At 42.7% G+C, this 21,736-nt stretch overlaps 1 protein-coding gene across 7 annotated transcripts in view; it reads right to left on the minus strand.

Annotated features, from left to right (window-relative positions):
- The window catches only part of DLG3 (discs large MAGUK scaffold protein 3), a 206,781-nt gene that overhangs the window by 47,317 nt on the left and 137,728 nt on the right, over positions 1–21,736 (minus strand). For 4 of the 7 annotated variants that reach the window (XM_066580902.1, XM_066580911.1, XM_066580905.1 and 1 more), the window contains 2 exons: positions 19,323–19,479; positions 18,986–19,088 (listed from right to left, as the gene is read on the minus strand). The exons of 1 other annotated variant lie outside the window; for it this stretch is intronic. In XM_066580902.1, coding sequence (XP_066436999.1) covers positions 18,986–19,088; positions 19,323–19,479 — 260 coding nt within the window. Of the gene's footprint in view, positions 1–18,985; positions 19,089–19,322; positions 19,480–19,996; positions 20,266–21,736 lie in introns of those variants that run through there. 2 more of the 7 variants (XM_066580904.1, XM_066580907.1) reach the window with 2 other exon arrangements.

Below are 21,736 nucleotides of genomic sequence, written 5' to 3' on the forward strand. Positions count from 1 at the left end.
TGCTCTAGTAGCGTTGATCAAATATTTAAATTTAGATTACGGTGGTATGTCCGTAAGGCGCAGGAGATACAGGAGCGGCGATTTTTTGTTATTGCGAGATGTAAAACTTTACAGATTCTCTTATGGATGTCCTGCCACGAGGTCTCCACTTGTGGACGCCTCCAAAAGATATGGAGCAAGGAGCCCGATGTCCCCGTGACATCGGCAGGAGTGACTTTGTCTATAATTGCCTATCTCTATTCTGAAGTGTTATAAAAATGTTAACAATAATGTGCCTATGGGTTAAATATTGAACAGTTTTTTCATTGTTAAGAATTTATTTTACACACTGAAATCGGGAGTTCAAGGCTGAATTAACATCAACTCTTAGGGAATAATGCAGCTCTGTTCTGTCGGATGATTGTTTATAAGTTAGAGAGCACAAGCCGTACAGTCACCTGCAAATAATATTACTGTTCAGCTGCCAAACAGCAGTAAGCAGGCCTCTTTAATTAGCAATAGTCAGGTAAGATCTAGTTTGAGGAGCATGGCTTTGTGAATGGACATGCACTATAGCAGCTTATGTAAAAATCTGTCCCATTATTCAATTCTTTGGATGAAACTCTACCCAAAAGTCTACTACTGTATATACGTCCTCTCTGTCAGAAGCGGGCCATACAGTTTTTATCAATGATGCCAAGCTGAAATAAAGAAAATAGCAGCGCTGCAGACAAAGCTAATGAAAGGCTGAGAGAGAATTCCCTCCAAACTAGAGGGCTTTGCCCATTCCACACCTTCTGTTGCCTCTCATAAACTGCCCAGAAATGTGCGACAGTCCTGGCAGAATGCTTATGTGAATGGAGCTAGTCTGGGAATGGGGTATTGCTTCCACCATGTGGAAGAGGGAATAGGTGAGTATGGTCAAGCTGCTTCTGTGTTGTCCAATATGAACAGTGAGTGTGCCACAATCTAATAAAAGCCCATTTTAATGGATGCATTACTGCCTATCACTAAGTGTAACACAACCCGGTCCTCTCTGTCTGAACAAGTTGAGAAGATAAAACAGGAAATAAATTTGATAGCACTATAATTTACAGAATGTATTCCAGCATATCTCCTCAGAAGACCGTACAAGCGACACAGAAGACCAGAGGGTTTCTATACAGAGAGATGTTCACATATGTGATCAGGGGTCTACAGTTCTGCAATCCCAAGTGGATGATGTTGAAAACAGACTGCACAAAAATAATGAATGTCTTGTAGAGGTACCTGAAAAAGTGGGGAAAAAAATACCACCCCAATGGAGATTTTTTTGAAAGCTGGTTAAGGTCCACCAGTGAAGCAGAGACTATCTCCTTTATTTTCAGTGGAGAAGGCACTCAAGAGTGCTAACCAGATCTTTCCCACTACCAAGAGCCTTGCCAGTCAATCTTCGGCAGTACAAAGACCAAAACACAATTCTGCGTAAAGACAGAACTGCAAGATATGAGTTTTGATTGGCATCACGTCAACTTTTCTTCCACACTATTTAGTAGAAGGAAGAGGAGGATTCAATTCCAAGATGTCAAGAGAAAATTACCATCTTCTGAGACGTCCATACATAGTGGTATACCCAGCCAAACTCGGAATGGCCACACTAAGCGAGATGCACTTCTTCTACAAAACCAAAGAACCTGCACACTGGATTGATCAGAATGAAAGATGCCTGTGGGATGTGGATGCATAGACCTTTCAAATTAATGGGGTGGTCAGTATGGAGCCGGGCTTATTATGTATAACTTGGCCAAGGAATTAGTTTCTGCTTGATTCCATACAATTTGAGATGGGCTTTACTCTTGTGGGAGTCCAACAGGGGATTACATCCCATGTGTATTCTAAATTTAACTGTTCTGGTTCATATCGTTTAGCTTTGTGGAAAACTGGTGCTTAACTTGCTCATGCCGGAGCAAGTAGTAGTGCAAGTGGGACTCTTTTTTTTTTGTTAAGGGGCAGGGGTTCAGGGATATTTAATTTTCCATGTGAACATGTTGTTATACGGCACTACTGATAATGTACTGTATAATTATTTGTTAGCTCCCACTTGCTATCTTTGGCCATTATCACTCACTGAGTCATTTGGATCTCCGATTTCTCCATTATTTTTAATCGGTTTTTAATACAATTTTAAGCATGAAAATACAGGGTGGCCTCTGAACCTACCAAGTAAAAAACATTGTATCAAAACAGTGTGACACTTCTTTCTCCACTCCCAAGAAGAAGCATTATTACTAGTGATGAGCGAGCACACTCACTAAGGGCAATTGCTTGAGCGGGCATTGCCTTTAGCGAGTACCTGCCCGCTCGAGAGAAAAGGTTCGGGTGCCGGCGGTGGGCAGGGAGCTGCGGGGAGGAACGGAGGGGAGCTCTCTCTTTCCCTCTCTCCCCCCGCTCCCCCCTGCTGACTGCCGCAACTCACCACTCCCCCGCGCCGGCACCCGAACCTTTTCTCTCGAGCGGGCAGGTACTCGCTAAGGACAATGCTCACTCGAGCAATTGCCCTTAGCGAGTATACTCGCTCATCTCTAATTATTACGTAAAGCAGAAACAAAAATGAATCATCTATTACCCAGGTTGTCTGTGACTATTACCCATGACGGATTCCTCCACCAGAGAGGATTTACAAGATAAGCTGGAGGTGAAGGAGGGAGGGGCATTGACAAATAGAGTAAACAGTAGGAAGCTAGAAATTGGGGAACTGAGGAAAAGAAAGAAGTGAAATTTAATGAAGAGAAAAGGGAATTTAAAAAAAGGTGGAGGTAATGAGGGAAGAGGAAAACTGCTGACCAACAACTCCATCTTTGAGGACATTTCTCTGTTATCACTTGCTGACCGTGGCTACACGTTACATTCCTATCTAGAGCTATGGGGGGACCCTAATGAAAAAACAATGTTTTCCTCAAGCCCCACTTTCCAGCAGTAATGTACACGCAAGAGACACCTGACAATCACCCAAATACATGGGTTGTGTAGTGCTTGGATCCATCCCATTTAAATGCACACAAAAGGAAATAGATATGGAGGGCAGATAGATTTGTCTGCAGTGCACTATATATTCCTTACCTTATTATTAACATATATATTCCACCAACCTTTAATTATGAAAAGATTTGTGAGTTAATGTCGTTTTTGCTATTTTAAGGGACTTCAAAAATTATATTTATCACTATTGGGACAGACTGAGATCTTATGTAGTACTAATGGATGGTACCCAAAGTGCATTAGGGTTCTCTACTTCAAAAGCTTATAATACTGAAACTATAGTGTTTAAAATACCCCGCTGACAGACAATTTTCAGGTCACCTAGCTCCCATCATCGCCTTCCATATAGATCTGACTTACGAGCTCTAGGCAAATATTCAACCTTCCTTAGGTCCTTAGGCGCTGTTGCAGGCCCTATATGATCATTCCACTATGTTATGCAGGTTGAATGCCTCCATGGGAGGGACAAATAGAATGTAATAGATATGTTGAGACAGTCCAGCCTGGGATAGTATGAGATTAGAGATGAGCGAGCGTACTCGCTAAGGCAAACTACTCGAGGGAATAGTGCCTTATTCGAGTACCTGCCCGCTCGTCTCTAAAGATTCGGCTGCCGGCGGGGGGCCGGAAGCGGCGCGGAAGAGCGGGGAGGAACGGAGGGGAGATCTCTCTCTCCCTTTCTCCCCCCTGCTAACCGCCGCAACTCACCACTCTTCCCCGCCAGCAGCCGAATCTTTAGAGACGAGCGGGCAGGTACTCGAATAAGGCACTACTCGCTCGAGTAGTCTGCCTTAGCGAGTATGCTCGCTCATCTCTATATAAGATGCTATGAATGAAGCTCTGACACTCATTAGTAGAGTTAAGCTTAAAACTAGACAACTGGAGAATGCTTCACAGTGCAAATACAACATTTAAGAGGATAGGGTTGTGAAAATTGCACTGAAGTTTAAAATTCACCATTATATACAACCAGATTCATTATATGAAGCACTAGAGGGCCAACAAATTTAAAGCACATATGGAAAGATTGTCAGCCTTATAACTGATATGTACCTGAGACATGCAGGCCCTGGTGGGCTGTAGAAAATGTACTGCTTTTTGGTTACTCAACTTATGTGTCTCTCAGGTCATGATGAGTGGAAAGAAGGTGGGTTAAAACATATAATCCAGCTGCCGGAGATTTAAGGGATTAAAGAATTCCAGTGATTTCATATTCTGCCAAGTGCCATGCATATGATGCTGAATCTCGGATGCTAGTGGTGACCGTGAATAATTATTGGTTTAATTAGGCAGACTAACACAATGCCAGGTTTAAATTCACTTGTATACTAAAGCCTTATGGTAAATTTTCTCATCTCCACTTAGAAAAAATTGGAACAATCTACCTCAAAAAATACCCAAACGTTCCGTGCACGAGGCCCACTTTATTTCCCATTTATATTAATTGTATATTGTATTAAAAAAACACTGTTTATGTACAATGTTAATGCAGGTAAGTCAGCTACCTCAATTCTAGTCACTTTGTGGATATGAGCCTTCCCCATTTCCACCAATCAAAACACAATTAATACATCTTTGGGGCTATGGATTAACTTTTAAGAGCCCAAGGACAACTAATAAAGTTTTAAGCTGTATTCTAAAAAGGCCAGCGGTATTTAGATAAAAATATATACATACAAAAGGGAATATGTAGAAAAGGGTAAAAAACATAGAATACACAAAAAGCAGTTATTAAAATAAAAGAGGATAAAATAGAAAATACCAGTCTACAAGGTTCATTTAAATAGTCCTGGTTGCGAGGAGCATGCGGAAAGATGGACAGTCCTGCATCAGATGCAACTCTGGGGTCTGACAATGGTTAAGGAACCCCATCCCACACCCCTTTAGTTTTAACGTGTCTTTGAGCTGCTCCTCAAAGAGATGTGGGGATTTTCTGGATATAAACCCAATTTAATATTTTGGTCATATTTCCGAGGAGGTGTTCCTGGAGGAAAACTGTGTCCGCCATATTACATAGCATGAATTTACCAGCAATTAGCCATCAAACACCATATGTTATGGGTTATTAGCCCAGTGGATAAGTGATTCCACATGTTTTAGGGCTCACATAGGTACTGAAGTGAATGCATTGCATTTGCTGTGCACTCCCAGTTTGAAAATATAACTTGTATCTGGCTAATGCTCATGATCCCAGTTATTAATTTTTCCTTTGTCTTCTCAAAGTAGAAGACAGCCAGTGTGGGAAAATGTGTATTGGGAGAGCAGGGGAACAATGCAAATTAGGTGATTTTATTAGATGAATTCAGATACAGAATTATGCAACATTTTGGGCAAAGGCCCCTTTTCAAGTGTTAAGAGGGGTGTGAAGGGGGACCAATCCTTCAGGCGACCATCTAGAGCCCAACGTTTACTAGTGCAAAAATACTCTGACAGTTTATTGGCAGACACGAGGAGGGAGCGTAACCCCACCTCCCACACTTCTTCCTCTTTTTCTGTGGCCCACCACTCATATTACAGATTGGACAATCAACTGGATATCCACTTCTGGCTTGCCAAAACTATCATTCACATGATATATCCCATCCCCATGGTCCATTCATTATGTAGTTATCACCTCCTTTATAATTGGGTCTTTGCAGCTGACACTTTTCCCACATAGAATAAATGAGTCCTTACTTTCAAACCTAATACTATTAAAGCAGAAATGGTAAAATTTTTTAGCAAATATTTTGCCAATAACCAAACTGCTGATATTAATTCTATATGGATCTGGCTGGCCCATAAAGCCTATATATGGGTATATGGGGTCACTTGATTAGAATAGCCTCTGTAAAGAAAAGAGAGATCCCAGGCACAAATAGCGCTGGTAAGGCACCTCCAAGTACTAAAAATATTAAATCAGCAATATCCCTTCTTAGCCACCAAGAAACTCATTAGAGACGCAAAAGCCCAATTGAATGCAATTTTAAGTTATAGAGTAAAATGTGTGTTATTGTGGACGAAGATGACTCACTTTAAAGCTAATTTCACACGGGCGAGTGCGGTATTGGGCATTAAAACTTAGCCTGATATCGCACTCGGAAACATGCGATGTACCCGCGGATGCGGGGTGTTTTTATGTCAAAAACGCCTCCTGTTACATCAGGGAAGTAGCGATCCTCCGGGAAGTGTTTCCCATTGTTTTTTCAATGGGAAACTTCACATCACACTCGCATGCACCGCACAGGCTATGCAATGTTTTTTTCCACCCCATTGAAAACAATGGGTGAGGCGTTCTAAAGAAAACACCCGAAGATTGGACATGCTGCGATTTTTGCGGGAAAAACAAATTGCTCGTGTATGTGACCCCATTCATATTTGTGTGAATCTCGCGCAATTTTCTTATTCATGCGAAAGCGACTTAAGTTCGCTAATAAGGCGGATACATTTTTTGCTTTTAAATTAAAAGCACAAAGACTTGCATATACTCATATAAATTATCTACCCCCAATGGTGGAAGCACTTCTAATCCAGATAAACTGTTTTGGAACTTCCACCAATCACTTTACTCCCGATCGGTCCAGAACCTATCCCATATTTCTTCCTTTTTTGATTCTATTACCATTCCAAACGTTTCTTCTTCACAACTCACCAAACTCAATGCCCCAATACTATCTACTCATATCCTTACATCACATCTGTTACCTGTATTCTATTAAATATTAAACGACCAACCTCCGCCTCTGAATTTTTAACAGCCCAAATTACAGTTATCCCAAAACCTGATAAAGACCCCCTCTTGAGTAAATATTATAGGTCTATATCGTTGTTAAATCTTGACCATAAGCTCCTGACTTCCATACTCGCTTCTAGATTTAAAGGGGTTGTCCCGCGCCGAAACGGGTTTTTATTTTTTTTTTAAACACCCCCCCCCCCCCCCGTTCGGCGCGAGACAACCCCGATGCAGGGGTTAAAAAAACAAACCGGAGAGTGCTTACCTGAATCCCGGCGGTCCGGCGTCTTCATACTCACCTGCTGAAGATGGCCGCCGGGGTCTGCTCCCTCCGTGGACCGCAGCTCTTCTGTGCGGTCCATTGCCGATTCCAGCCTCCTGATTGGCTGGAATCGGCACGTGACGGGGCGGAGCTACACGGAGCCGGCATTCTGCACGAGCGGCCCCATTGAAGACAGCAGAAGACCCGGACTGCGCAAGCGCAGCTAATTTGGCCATCGGAGGCCGAAAATTAGTCGGCACCATGGAGACGAGGACGCCAGCAACGGAGCAGGTAAGTATAAAACTTTTGATAACTTCTGTATGGCTCATAATTAATGCACAATGTACATTACAAAGTGCATTAATATGGCCATACAGAAGTGTATAGACCCACTTGCTGCCGCGGGACAACCCCTTTAATCCTCACCTGCCACATGTCATACATAAAGATCAAGTGGGCTTCATACACTCCAGACAGGGTCCAAATAATATTCGAATAACCCTTCACCTCATTCAACATGCTAATCATAAAATACAGTTGGCGCTTAATATTGAAAAAGCATTTGACTTGCTTTCTTGGGCCTATATAATAGCTACTCTGAAACGCATAGGAATCTGAGGCCAATTCCTGAAGGCCATAATCTCACTGTATCTGATCTGACAGCCCACATAAAGCTCCCCTCCTCCTCAAATACATTAATATAGATCAAAAGAGCAACCAGGCAGAGGTGCCCCCTCTCACCTGCCCTCTTTGCACTGGCCTTGGAACCCCTATTCCATCTATATTCACTCAAGCCCTCGTATAACCAGACTTGAGTTTGGCCATGGTGATTATAAACTCAGCTTATTTGCAGACTGTTTACTCCGAACCCTAATCCTTTGCAATCCAATTTTGGATTCAAGGTTTCCTAGGGGGCTTTCTTTTTCTGCCATTATACAATGGCACCATCTGTTGGCTAGAGCCAGTACTGCGGTGTGGGACATGCTGGAGAAGCTCCGACAACAGACAGCCAGTAATCTACAGTAAGAATAACCTTTAGAGCCCCAATTTTTCCAGTTATTGTTTTACATTAACACAGTTCAAAGTCCAGCAAATAATGTGAAATGGTTCAAAGGTTCAAAAGTAAGTTAACATAACAATATTATGAAATTTAACCAAAGAAGACTGACAGACAAGTATAACCCTTAGATGTGTAGGTCTGTCCTACAGAAACATTGCCAAGAAAGCCAAGGTGGCAGTCAGTACAGTTTTGTATACCATCAAAGGACACTTGGAAGAAACTCTGACAGGAAGAGGTCTCACAGGCCAACGGCCACTACAAAAGTTTTCGAGAGTCAATAGTATTATCAGCGCCTCACGGCACAAAATCTTCAAGCACAGCTTTAGGCAGCAAAAAATAGAGACGTTTCCATTTCAACTGCGAACAGAAGACATATCTGCAGGTTTGACAGGTAAAGTATCAGGTAGAGATAGATTGCCTTGTTATTTTATAATGATTGGCTGTGCTGTGATTCTTGTTTTGGTGTAGTATGTCTTGTTTCATAGCTATTTACTGTTGGTATAATTATAGGTATTATATTTTATATAGGTAGAGTATCAGTAAGAAAACCACTGCTAAGATTGTAAAATAAAAAAAAGACTTGCCTGGGTCAAGCAGCACTTCCAGTGGACTACTGAAGAGTGGGAGACGATGTTATGGACTGATAAATCAAAATGTTATGTTTGATACATCACGCAGGGTTTTTGTATACCGTCAAGAAAGTGAAAGAATGGAGGAGAAAGCGTGTTGGTCTGGGGCTCTCTTGCTGGATACAGAGTTGGCAACTTGCACATGGTGACTGGCACACTGGATGAAAAGGGCTACCACAACATTTTGATTCACCATGCAATACTCTTTGGTATACTCCTAATTGCTCAGTGGTTAATATTACAGCAAGACAATGACCCAAAACATAGTTCTAAGGTATGTCAGGATTACTTAAGAGGCTAAGAAGAAGCCAGAAGACTTCAAAGAATGGAATAGGTTGCATAGTTTCCAGACTTAAACCCATTGAGCTTGTTTGAGTTGGGTTTGAGAAGGATGAAATCGAAGCAATTATAATACTATATTAATGGAGACCTCTCGCGGCGGAAAAACGCAGTGAATTAGAACATGCCGCGATTTTTTTCCTGCGGCAGAATCACGCATGTGAGCATTAAAGGGGTTGTCCCGCGCCGAAACGGGGTTTTTTTTTTCACCCCCCCCCCCCCCCGTTCAGCGCGAGACAACCCCGATGCAGGGGTTAAGAAAGAACACCGCACAGCGCTTACCTGAATCCCCGCGCTCCGGTGACTTCTTACTTACCGGTTGAAGATGGCCGCCGGGATCTTCTACCTCCGTGGACCGCAGCTCTTCTGTGCGGTCCATTGCCGATTCCAGCCTCCTGATTGGCTGGAATCGGCACGTGACGGGGCGGAGCTACACGGAGCCCCATTGAGAAGAGAAGAAGACCCGGACTGCGCAAGCGCGTCTAATTTGGCCATTAGACGGCGAAAATTAGACGGCAACCATGGAGATGAGGACGCCAGCAACGGAACAGGTAAGTGAATAACTTTTGATAACTTCTGTATGGCTCATAATTAATGCACAATGTGCATTACAAAGTGCATTAATATGGCCATACAGAAGTGTATAGACCCACTTGCTTTCGCGGGACAACCCCTTTAAGTAAATAGGCTCAATAGAACCTAATTGCAATGGAATTCCGCCGCGGATTTACGCCGCGGGAACTGCGGTGAAAATACGTTTCGTGGGCATTAGCCAAAAATGTGAAACCACCAATAGTCCCTTACTTTTATTTATCCTAATTTCTTTATTTCTTCTATTCTTTCATTTGAAAGTACAGTTGAGATGTTAAACTATATAAATAGCAATAAAAATGGGAAAAATTGAGATGTTCTAAAAAAAATTTTCCGGTAGTTTATCTCAAATATTGTGTGACAACTAGAGATGAGCGAGCGTACTCGGATAAGCACTACTCGCTCGAGTAATTGGCTTTATCTGAGTATCGCTGTGCTCGTCCCTGAAGATTCGGGTGCCGGCACGGAGCGGGGAGCTGCAGGGGAGAGCGGGGAGGAACGGAGGGGAGATCTTTCTCTCCTTCTCTCCCGCCCGCTCTCCCCTGCTCCCCGCTGCGACTCACCTGTCAGCCGCAGCGGCACCCGAATCTTTAGACCCGAGCCCAGCGATACTCGGATAAAGCCAATTACTCGAGCGAGTAGTGCTTATCCGAGTACGCTCGCTCATCTCTAGTGACAACATAAAAACCCCTGAATTAGAGCTAAACTTACTATCACAAAAGACTGAAAGGCCTCTCATTACCCCCATTTACTTATATCCTTCAAGGCAGTCCAACTAGCCCAATTAACGGCTACAGCTGCAGGCTCCCACATGCCCCTATGGGTATATATATTCTGCCAAGAGAACTTTCCCCATAACCTGCATACCTTTTTGTGGACTGACCTATCCATCCCTTAAGCAATACACTTAACAGACCCTATAGCCTACCATTCCTTTCTTTTCTGGCATAGTGTTAAATTTGTTTCAACCTATCTTCCCTCCTCTCTCCACTCACATTCATATTAACACATCCCAATTTTAAACCAGACCACGATAGTACTACTTTTTCTTGGTCGTACCAATTTAATTTACAAATTATGTTCGATTAATGTAGCCTGGGGAATCCTCTAACTATAAGTTAGTTTACAGATTAGTGCACTCCCCCTACAGCAGAGAACTTTTGCCTTCTACAAGTATTCCATTTTTTGAGCTCCTAACTAACTAAAACGATCCCTGGAGTCTCCCCAACTACTTGGAATGGTTATGTTTGTTATCCCCACTACAGTGGGGTACTCTCTCTTTATTATATTTCATTATTAATCAACCCCCTGACCAAAAGCTTATCTTTATGCAACAGTGGGAATTGAATTTGCACATGACTATGACTTTAGCTAGGTGGTACCACTGCTGTACAACAATCTCAAAGGAAAGCCACCAAGTGACATCTGAACAGCTCTCAAGGTGCTGCACAAAACATATTTAGTGACACAATACCTCCATTGCATCTTCCCAGGCTGGCCTGATGTGGGTTCACATGCCCACATTTGGTGGACTTGCCCAATAGTTCTGAATTTTTAGCAACAAGTAACTCCCCTGGTCTTTAGGGCCCTCTAGAAATCACTTTTTATATCCACAGTTCTTCTTGGGGACAAACCTCCCAAATGCCGTAATCAAGCCCACAAACTATCTCAGTTTATATGTATGGCCGCCTGGATACACATTGCCTGTTAAGTGGAAGTCTCATTCCTTGTCACTTTCTGCAGGGTAACGAGTATGATGATCTAGGAGAAAATTCATGTCGCCAGGGAAGGATGCAATGGAGGCCTTTGTATTAACCTGGCTGCCTTGGATCTCATATTTGGATTCTCCAGGCCTTCAGCACCTTATTGCAACCTAATGGTATCTTTGTAAATTATGTCTGCTCGCTCACAGTAACAATATATCTAACCACACAAATTTCACATTCCTAAGTAAGTCACCTATACTTTATCCCCATATGCTTGATTTCCTATTCCCTTCCCCTGGTTTATTGTTATGTGATGGTTATTCTAGCTTTCCCTTCTGAGGCAGTTCTATAGAAAATACAATCTATGTAATTAACCTGAAATTTAGCTTTTACTGGTTCATGGCTTCTTTAATAGAGCTGTATTGCTGACGATTGTACTTCTACCTCTTGCGCCTTTGCTGCCCCCTGTGTGGGGACTTAAATTGTTGAGGTTATTTTGTTATGTGAGTTACCAAAATAAAGTATTTTGATATAAACAAACCTAAAAAACTATATATGTAAGACCGCCTGCACACAAACGGGTTGGATTCCAGGTGAGAGATTTTGCAGCGGAATCCAACCCTGTGCCTCGGCGGTGACCCCGCGTACATGTCCATTGTGTTCGTGTGCAGGCAGCTTCTGTACTGCGGATGTGCCGGCGCACATGCGCAATACAGATTGTGCAATGATCCTGCGACCCTTCTGCAGTGCTCACTGCGGAAGGGCCGTGGGACAGACAGCTTCCGTTGACTTTAATGGAAGCCATCCGTGCGAGGCCCACACCAAAATAGAACATGCTGTGATTTTTTTTCCCCCTGCCAGCAGAAAATCACAGTTGGTTTCCGCTTGTGGGCAGGAAAAAGCGATTTTCAATAGTATGTCTATAGGCAGTATTTCCTGCGGGATCCAGAGGCGAATGCTTGCACCGGATCCCGCAATGCAAATATGCCCGTGTGCATTCGGCCTAAGAAAAACAGTCACCACTGCTCAGTAACACTGGGCAGACCTCTAGTATGCGGATGAAGTTATGGCCATTACGGAAGACCAGAAACAATTGACCCCCATGACATTAATGGCTTATCCATTAATGTGGACATTTACGACATGTCTTAAAGCAGCATTTAAATTACAATATACACCTGCCAAAGAGGAGATCTCTTGATTATAAAAAGACATTAAAGAGATATTCCCATCTCAGAGATTTATGGCATAAATGTCTGATAGCTGAAAGTCCTCTTTACTATTATAGGCATTAGAGAAACAGCTTAGAAAAGCCAGTTTGGTTGTTTTAACACACTCTCAGCTACTGGGGCTGTGACATATGGACTGTATTACCATGTTTGGCTAAGGTGGGATTATCCCTTTACGGTTTGATCAGACGAGTGTGGTTTTACACGCTGCTACAGCAGCGTGTAAACCATGCTTCTTTAGCAACCAATAGGTTGCTATGGAAGCGCTCGCACAGACCCTTTTTAAAAGCACAGAATCTGCTCTTCTAAAAAAGAACAGACAGCAAGTGCTCCGTGGTGCGCGCTGTGCAGGGTGTTTACCATAGGCTCCTATAGGAGCCGTGAAATCAGGCTGCCCGCACCACGGATGTGTGAACAGGGTGCTCCGTGGAGCTACGGGCAGCCCGTTCACACGCAGAAATCCTGCATGTCAGCAGCGGGGTTTACACGTTGCTTAACAGTGTGAAAACCACGCTCGTCTGACCGGGCCCTTAATCAGCAATCTGTGCAACTACACTCACTATATGGAACTAAAAAAATTGACTTTATAAATGAAGTAGCAATACCTTGAACTCATATGTCATAATCGTGTAAGTACTGTTAATATTAATGCAGGAAAAACCCTATGATAAGGAGGCAGAGTGTAGTACCAAAGGTCAAGGTAAACAGGTTCTTGCAAGTGAGAGCAACTCCCCTGGAGTGAATATGTTTGCCTATGTGGGATGTTTCATACTAAAGCAAGGCAACCAAAAATCAATATCCTAAGCAAGTTACGCAAGACAAAAGCAAACGGTCTGCATTTAAATAGAGAACTTGAATTAGCGCACTGCTTCAACACCACGCGGAGTAATGCTTAATACACTGAATGCTTGTGCAATAAAGGTGATACATATATATGTTTAGAAACAGAGAAGATCCAGGGTCCACAGCCAACAAGAGGAAGGGTCTTCCAGTTACACTATTCGCATCCACCTCAGTCATGTTGCTTCTGGGGTCTCAAGAGGGTCACCCAGCTAATACTATTTTTAAAGTATGTTGGCATTATTAAAGGAGGCACTGTGCTGGCACTATACATGGTAGCACTATAGTGCCATGATTAATGTGTGGGTATTGTACTGGCATTTTTATTTTTACTATTGAATTACTCTTTAAACTAACTCATGGTGCTGTCAGGGCAGGTGACAGGAAGCCGGTTGCTGTAGTTTTCATACTCACCTGCTTCCTGCCTGTAAAGTCGGCATGCCGGCCTGAAATCTGACTCACGTAGGACTGTAAAAAGTCAGATTTTCATCCGGCCAGTGGCCTTTACAGACGGGAGCCAGGAAGCTGATGAGTATGAAAAATAAAGCATTCGGCTCCCTGTCACCTGTCATAACAGCACCATAAGTTATTATATGGTGCTTAAGGCAGGTGACAGGTTCCCTTTAAATAAGCAAGTACTTAAAACACTTCCACATAAAGAAAAAATACGTACAAACATGTGTAAGTCAAGGAGCTTTTAATATTTTAGCCAAACATTTGCCGACACTTGGTGATAACCACCAAAGTCAGCCATTACATGCCCATGAATATAACGTATCATGAGTGGAATATATAACTGTACTATTAGGCTGCTTACAGCATACTGTAATACGTCTATAGTACGGATCCGTAATACGGACGTGTTTCATATGACAGTATAGCTCTATGTCATCAGTATTTCATCTGGATTTGCCTATATAAATTTTATTTTCAACTAGGCAAATACTGATCCGTAAAATAGAAAATAATAGCAAAAACACAAAAAAATAGGTCATGCAGCAATTGCATTAAAAAAGAAAAGGCAGCGATATCGCAGCGTTAAAAAAAATGCTAGTGGGTAGAAGCCCTGTGGCTGTATATATACACGCCGATAGCGATTTTCTCGGGCACAACTCGCATCGCACATCCCACGGTCACTCCATCCATTTGCTACCTAATGTCTTTGGCACTGCACATTACATGTCCTATTCACATGCAAGACTCACACAAGAATAGGGCCTTCAGTCCAAGTGAAAAATCATTAATGTGTGCATGAACCCGAATGGGTTCTTTTCCTGTGAAGGTCCCATCCATATTGCAATTGGATGGAACATGTGCAAGAATATCACCTGTGTGAATGAGCCTTTATGCGGAGTTCTTTCTGCCTCTGCTTTTGGCTACATACGTGGTGAATCACAATACTGTATTCAGTTTTTGGGGAGGTGCAGCAAGTAGGTTCCCAACCCAGCTTAAGTTATAATTATAAAACATCTGCACACTCAAGGATTCAGTTGAACATCTTATTAATTTTCCAAAAAGCTTTTCGGGCTCATTCACATCTGTGTCAGAGGTTCTGTCCAAAGCCTCCTTTGCAGATTTCCATTAAAATCAGTAGAAAATGCTAAAAGGCATAATGGACACCGGGTGAACCCTATTATAGTCTAGCTAAAGATTGACTGCTTGCCATCTACTTCAACGGTGCCAGCAGACATGATATCATTGATGACTACTGTCCCTTAAATCTTTCCCACACCTTAAATTGTTGCACTTAGTATGTATCTTCTTAGAAGGCCACAATCACAGATTTCTACCTAATTGTTCTGACTTAATCCACAGCAAAGAACTATGTAAGGGCTTAGTCACACGGGCGTTTATTGCCGCGATTTGCGCATGCGCATGCGTCCGGCGACTTTTTAAAACCATTGCTTTGCAATGGTATCGGACACATGAGCGCTTTTTATGCGCTCGTCCGATAAATTAGAGAACAGAAATCGCAGATCGCACCTATCTGCGATCTGCGATTCCTGTTCTCTTCTCTATATGCGCTCAACGGGGCCGGCGGCAGCAGCGCCGACCCCATTGAGAACATATAGAAGACAAATCATTCTTCTCTGCCACAGCTGGAACAGCTGTGGCAGAGAAGAACGATGTTTGCCCATTGAATTCAATGGAGCGGCAATACAGCCGCTCCATTGAAAGCAATGGGCTGCCGGCGTGCGCGGGGTTAATTGTCGGGAAGGGGTTAAATATATAACCCCTTACCTGCAATGCATCCTTAAATGTGAAAAAATTAAAAAAAAGGATGTTCTCACCTGCTCCCGGCAGCTGGAGATCCCGGCGGTCGGCCTGCAGTGGGTGTGAAGGAGGTGTGACTCAGGCTTGCCCCTGATTGGCTCAGCCTGAGCCAATCAGAGGCTGAGCTCAGTCACACCCATTCATGAATTCATGAATGGGTGTGACTGAGACTTGCTTCTGATTGGCTCAGCGCTGAGCCAATCAGGGGCAAGCCTGAGTCACACCTCCTTCACACCCACTGCAGGCCGACCGCCGGGATCTCCAGCTGCCGGGAGCAGGTGAGTACATCCTTTTTTTTTATTTTTTCACATTTAAGGATGCATTGCAGGTAAGGGGTTATATATTTAACCCCTTCCCGACAATTAACCCCGCGCACGCCCGCAGCGCTTGCATTCAATGGAGCCGCTGTATTGCCGGCTCCATTGAATGCAATGCGCTGGACAGCTCCGGCCCGTTTCTAATGAAACGCGGCTAGGAGCAGATTTTCGGGCGATTTTTGGGCCGATTTTTCGGCGCCGGTCACGCGATTTGCGCATGCGCATCCGTCATGCGATGCGCAAATCGCGTGAAAAAACGCCCGTGTGACTAAGGCCTAAGGCCTGAGAGTGAACATTAACAGATCACAATTAAATCTGGAACCTGGAAGTTACACGGAGCAGGAGACTGCTGATACTGCATTTGGGCATGGTGAGTGAAACTGCAAATTAAAACAGGTGTTCTATGGTTTTAGAGCCCTATAAAAACTATATCCAGTAATTACAAAAATGACCTATGATTAAAAACTGACCCTTTAAAGTCTAAAACTTTAATGGTGGTTTCGCACAGAGCGTTCTTGGCAAAAAGTTATCGCTAGAGTGCATTTACACTGCGATTTTCCTGGTCGATTTCTGTGCGTTGCGAGATGCACAGAAATCGAACAGGAAAAGAACCCATTGTTTTTAATAGGTGCATTTACATATGTGATTTTTCTCTCACAGCGCCGTGAGAAGAAGCGAGGCGAGAGAAAAATTGCAGCATATCCTATTTTTGGATGATTCTGTTGAAGAATCAGCCATTTTTCCCTATGGGAGCAGAAACAAAAATGGCTTTGCGCTTGCATGTACATGCAAGTTTCGTGCAACGCGATGCATTTTTGCTACCAAAGGGAATAATGCGCATTTATGTCGTTAATGAGCCGTCAATAGGCGGACACTTCCTGTTCTGTAGAGATCATTATCATTTCTGAGCAGTTTACAGTGAAAGGCAAGGAATCAGGATCCTTTTACACAAAGCGAGAAATCATTCCAACGAGCGAACGATGACAGTTTGTGTGGACAGTTTACACATGCAGATAAATCACTTTAATTTATGATCATTCAGTCGTACCAGAGAACGTCAATGACTGAATGATCACCATTTACACAGAACATTCCAACTATTATCATTATGCCAGCATAAAATGAATGACAAAAGGTAAGCAAACAAATTAGCGTTTGTGGGTAAATCATTGGCCATGTTTACTTTACACTCAATGCTTCTCATTCAAATTCACACAATCCAATAATCATTCCGTGTAAAACAGCCCTCATACATGTATAGCATTGTAAAACTGGAGGCAAATAACACAGATGTACACCGTTGATAGCATGTGAATTGTGACTGTTCTCAGTGAGAGAAACCAAGTAATCTTGTAGATCTGATACCTTTTAATGGCTAACAAAAATACATGATGCTATAGCGAGCTTTCGAGTTTTTTATCGATCCTTCATCAGGCTAAAAAAAAATAAGGATCGATAGAAGACCCGAAAGCTCGCTGTAACATCATGTATTTTTGTTAGCCATTAAAAGGTATCATATTTACAAGATTACTTGGTTTCTCTCACTGAGAACAATCACACTTTGCTCTACTGGCTAACACAATACCAAACCCCTTTTTTTCGTTTTAGCATGTGATTGGGACAGCTTACCTCCCTACCTCTACTTACATAGTGATATGTGCAGAAGTCACAAAACATACCCAAAGGGGTTGTCCACTTCTTACCTATTGATAATCTATTCTCAAGATAGAAGTGGACAACCCCTTAAAACATTCTCACATCAAAATCAATGGGCCATTTTCTGACTGACGTTTTTGTCCATTTGGCTGTTGCAAAGCAAATGTCTGAACTGCTATCCGCAACTCAGAGCAACGGCTCATGTAAAATCCCCCTCATAATCAGGTAGGTAATAAAAAAAATATACAGTTCTAAAATAAAAACAGATCACACAAAAATAATATTTCAGCATACAGTTTTCCTTAGTAAAATAAGAAGTGGTAATATGTTTCCCTTTAAGTAGATGGTCACAAGTGGACAACCCATGTATATGTCCGATTCGGGCATATGGATATCACAGAAGTAGATGTCCTTTTGGGAATCCCTTCTATTAGCCAGTGGTGAGCTGCTTCAGCAGACATGTCAGAACTATTTATTACAGGGTTGCCATTCATTTGAATGGGCACCCAATAATACTATATTTTCCCTATAGCTTTACAAACTCGTAGCAGGTGACAACTGAGTATTTCAGAAGCTGTATTTCAATCTATTGTTAGAGGGCTTCCATTGAGATCAACCTTTTTAAAGGGGGTTGACCATCTCGGTACAACCCCTTCCCAAATGAGTAACATAACAAACTGTCATATACTCACCTCTCCCCGCTCCCACTGCGCCCCATAATTGTGCTTGGCACCCCTGCTTCGGTCTCTATTTACAGCTGCAGTCCCGCCCAGTTTACAGGACGTCATATGGGCTGCAGCCAATAACAGAACTCAACGATCCATCTGTCAATCACTGATAGGACCTCCGATTGGACTGTTCAGTTCATAATGTACAAAGCTATAAATGAATATAATACAAATTATACGGAATCTTTCCCCATAAAACCATATATCAATCTGCTCAAACACTTTTGCTCTATAACATGATGCCTGTAGTTTAGACAGTACATTCGAGCTGACAAACTCCCTTTAATTCACAATGATAATTCATTATTAGAGATGAGCGAGCCTACTCGGTAAGGCAGTTACTCGAGCGAGCATCGCTCTTCTCGAGTAACTGCTTAGTGATCCGAGCAGGCTCGGGTGGGCTGCAGGGGTCGGGGGGAGCGGAGCGGGAGGAAGAGTGAGAGAGATCTCTCTCTCTCTTTCCCCGGCTTCACTTACCCCTGCAGCCCACCCGAGCCTGCTCGGATCACTAAGCAGTTACTCGAGAATAGTGATGCTCGCTCAAGTAACTGCCTTACCGAGTAGGCTCGCTCATCTCTATTCATTACACATAGAAAAATCTGTCCAGGTCATTGAACAAGTTGGAATATGGAAAATGTGTCTTACCTTCAGGTCGGTATTGTGCTACAATTGTGACTGTTTGCCCTGCCCGTTTTAGTGCAGCAGCAGCTTGCTCGTGTGTTGCACTGCGTAGATTCACTCCATTCACCTGTAACAGGAAAACATGCCCATATTACACTAAAGAAAATAATAAATTAACACTTATTTAATTGGGTAGATATCCAGTAAGTATCATACACAAGCAAAGATATTGAGGGAAGAATGTCTGACATTACATGCTCAGCTCTTCATTCTGATTAAATTATACTTGCTAATATCTCTTATGACAGAACCTACTGCATTTAGATAAGACTGATCATCAAAAGTTGAACATTAAACTCACAGAGAGGATACGGTCCCCACGACGCAGCTCTCCGCTGAGGTCCGCTGGTCCTCCGGCAAGAATAAATGATACAAAAATTCCTTCTCCATCTTCTCCACCAACAATGTTAAAGCCCAGTCCTGTAGAACCTTTATGTAGAATGATCTTGCGTGGTTCCCTGGAGACACGACGAAAAGACATGTCTAGCACTCAGAGCCAAGTGAAAGAGGTAAAGGTGTGAGGATGAGAAATGGCAGGAGAATACAGATAAATGAGCGAGGCAGAACAGATAAAAGGCAAAGGCTATGGAGAATATAAAGAAGCTGGAGAGAGAAACATCTGCCTGGACCTTCTGAAAAAGGTATCAAAAAGGTAGAATACAATAGGAAATACAGATAGGAGAGGACAACAGAGGAAGAAGGATGTTGTAGTCCGCCTGGATCAACGGCTAGATGAGATGAAAGCTGAATATAGAAGGTGCTGCAAAGCCTGTCTGACGAGTGCTATCAAAGGAAAACACTGTCTAATGAAACCTCCCGACAAGTTTCAGGGCAGGAACAACTGTGGATTGCAACACAACTCATCACATCTGTTTAACACCTATTGTATCTCTTCACGAGAATACTTCTTATGGATACTCTTCATGCTTTTTGATTTCAGAATAATTCTGATTTCTCCCTACTTTTCCTTCCTACCTCTCTTTGTGTGTCCTGTGTGCCAGTAGCTGTCGCTTGGAGGATGCGGAGCTTGGAGGTCTTCGATAAGACATCGATGACGAGACATTCACAGTAAACATGAGGGCGGCTCCCAGACTACGTTCCCACCTTTTGGACTTCAGCTGAATGTTCTTATCCTGCCCCTTGTAACTACTTGGTTGTCATTGAACCTATGACTCCCAGCTGTGTGCTAACCCACCAGTTATCTGTCTGCACCCTCTGCTCTGCTTGCTGCCTCTCCTACAGATCTCTCAAGTTGCAGGCAGCGTTCAGCTCTCTCGCCGGGGTGTTTGAACACTTATTTGCTTTCTCTCTTTCTCACTGACACATTCTTTCTCACAATACAAGTAGGGTGTTGCTAACACCTCTTTTCTGTTTCATTGATTTAACCTTTTCCTGGGTGTTTCTAATTAGGCAACGTTTTATTAAAGTTTCTGTCCCTATGTATTTGACCATGACAATGGAAAAACTGTATCTGTGAGATGCAAACCGAGGAACATTTCCTGGGAGTGATAGCGAGGGACAAAGATCTCGTTCCTGCGTTACATATTAGAAGCTTTTAGTTACAGAGCTCAGTAGGATAGTTCACATTCCCATCATTCCTAGTGAGTTGACTGTCATCAGGTCACAGCTCACGCTACCCAGGTGATGTCATCAAGTCACGTCTATAGGGTTGGTTCGAACATGCTGAAAGACAATACTGTTTTACAGTGAGGTGGAACGACAGCTGACTAATTTGTGTCGCCTGTCATTTTGCACCACCCTAACTTATTTCCATGTGATCTCTCTTCTTAACAACTCTCTCTCCTCATAGTCCCTTTCCTCCTTGGCTTCCCTCACACACTTTTTTGGTGTTATTTTTCCTCTAAAGGCATGCATTTTATAGAGGTATTTTTTGGTAAGGTTTTTTATTTATTCACACATTTTTTATGTGTTTTTTCTTTCCTGTAGAGAGGCCTATGCAAAAAAAAGTGCAGGCCAGAAAAAAATGCTTTAGGCTAACTTTACACAGGCAAGCTCGATATGGGGCTGTGAATCCCGCCCCCATATCGCACTCCCCCACCATGTGAATTCCCCAGGGATGCGAGGCGTTTTCATGGAAAACAGCCTCACATCACTTCGGGGATGCAGGGATCATTGAAAAACAATGGGTAGTGCAATGCGAGATCACGCACAAGATAGAACATGCCATGATATATTTCCCATATAGCATTGCGGTGGCATGCAGGAAAAAAAAAAAATCGGTCATTTGTAAGACCCCATTCAAAAGATTGGCGTTCATATTTGTGCGAGTTTTGTGCGTCTCATAACGCACAAATCCCACACAATTTTTTCAGCTATGTGAAGCCGGCCTTAATGATGAAGTCTGTTTGTATCTTAATGACCAACTAATATTTCCGTTTTTTTAATCGTTGCATTCCAGGAGCCATACATTTTTTATTTTTCCGTCGACCTACCCATATAAGGGCTTGTTTTTTGCGGGACAAGTTGTATTTTTTATGGCATCATATTTGGGTACATATAATGTACTGTATAACTTTTATTAACTTTTTTAAAGGGATTAGTGAAAAAAGAAAATCAATTTGTTTTTTGGATTTCATTTTTATGGTGTTCAGTGTGCAAAATAAATCCTGGTCATCACGATTCCGGCGATAACAAGTTCATACAGTGTTTTTATGTTTTGCTATTTTTGTACACAAAAAACACTTATTTTAAAAT

The sequence above is a fragment of the Eleutherodactylus coqui genome, chromosome 10 (assembly GCF_035609145.1).
Source record: "Eleutherodactylus coqui strain aEleCoq1 chromosome 10, aEleCoq1.hap1, whole genome shotgun sequence".
Classification (NCBI taxonomy): Eukaryota; Metazoa; Chordata; class Amphibia; order Anura; family Eleutherodactylidae; genus Eleutherodactylus; species Eleutherodactylus coqui.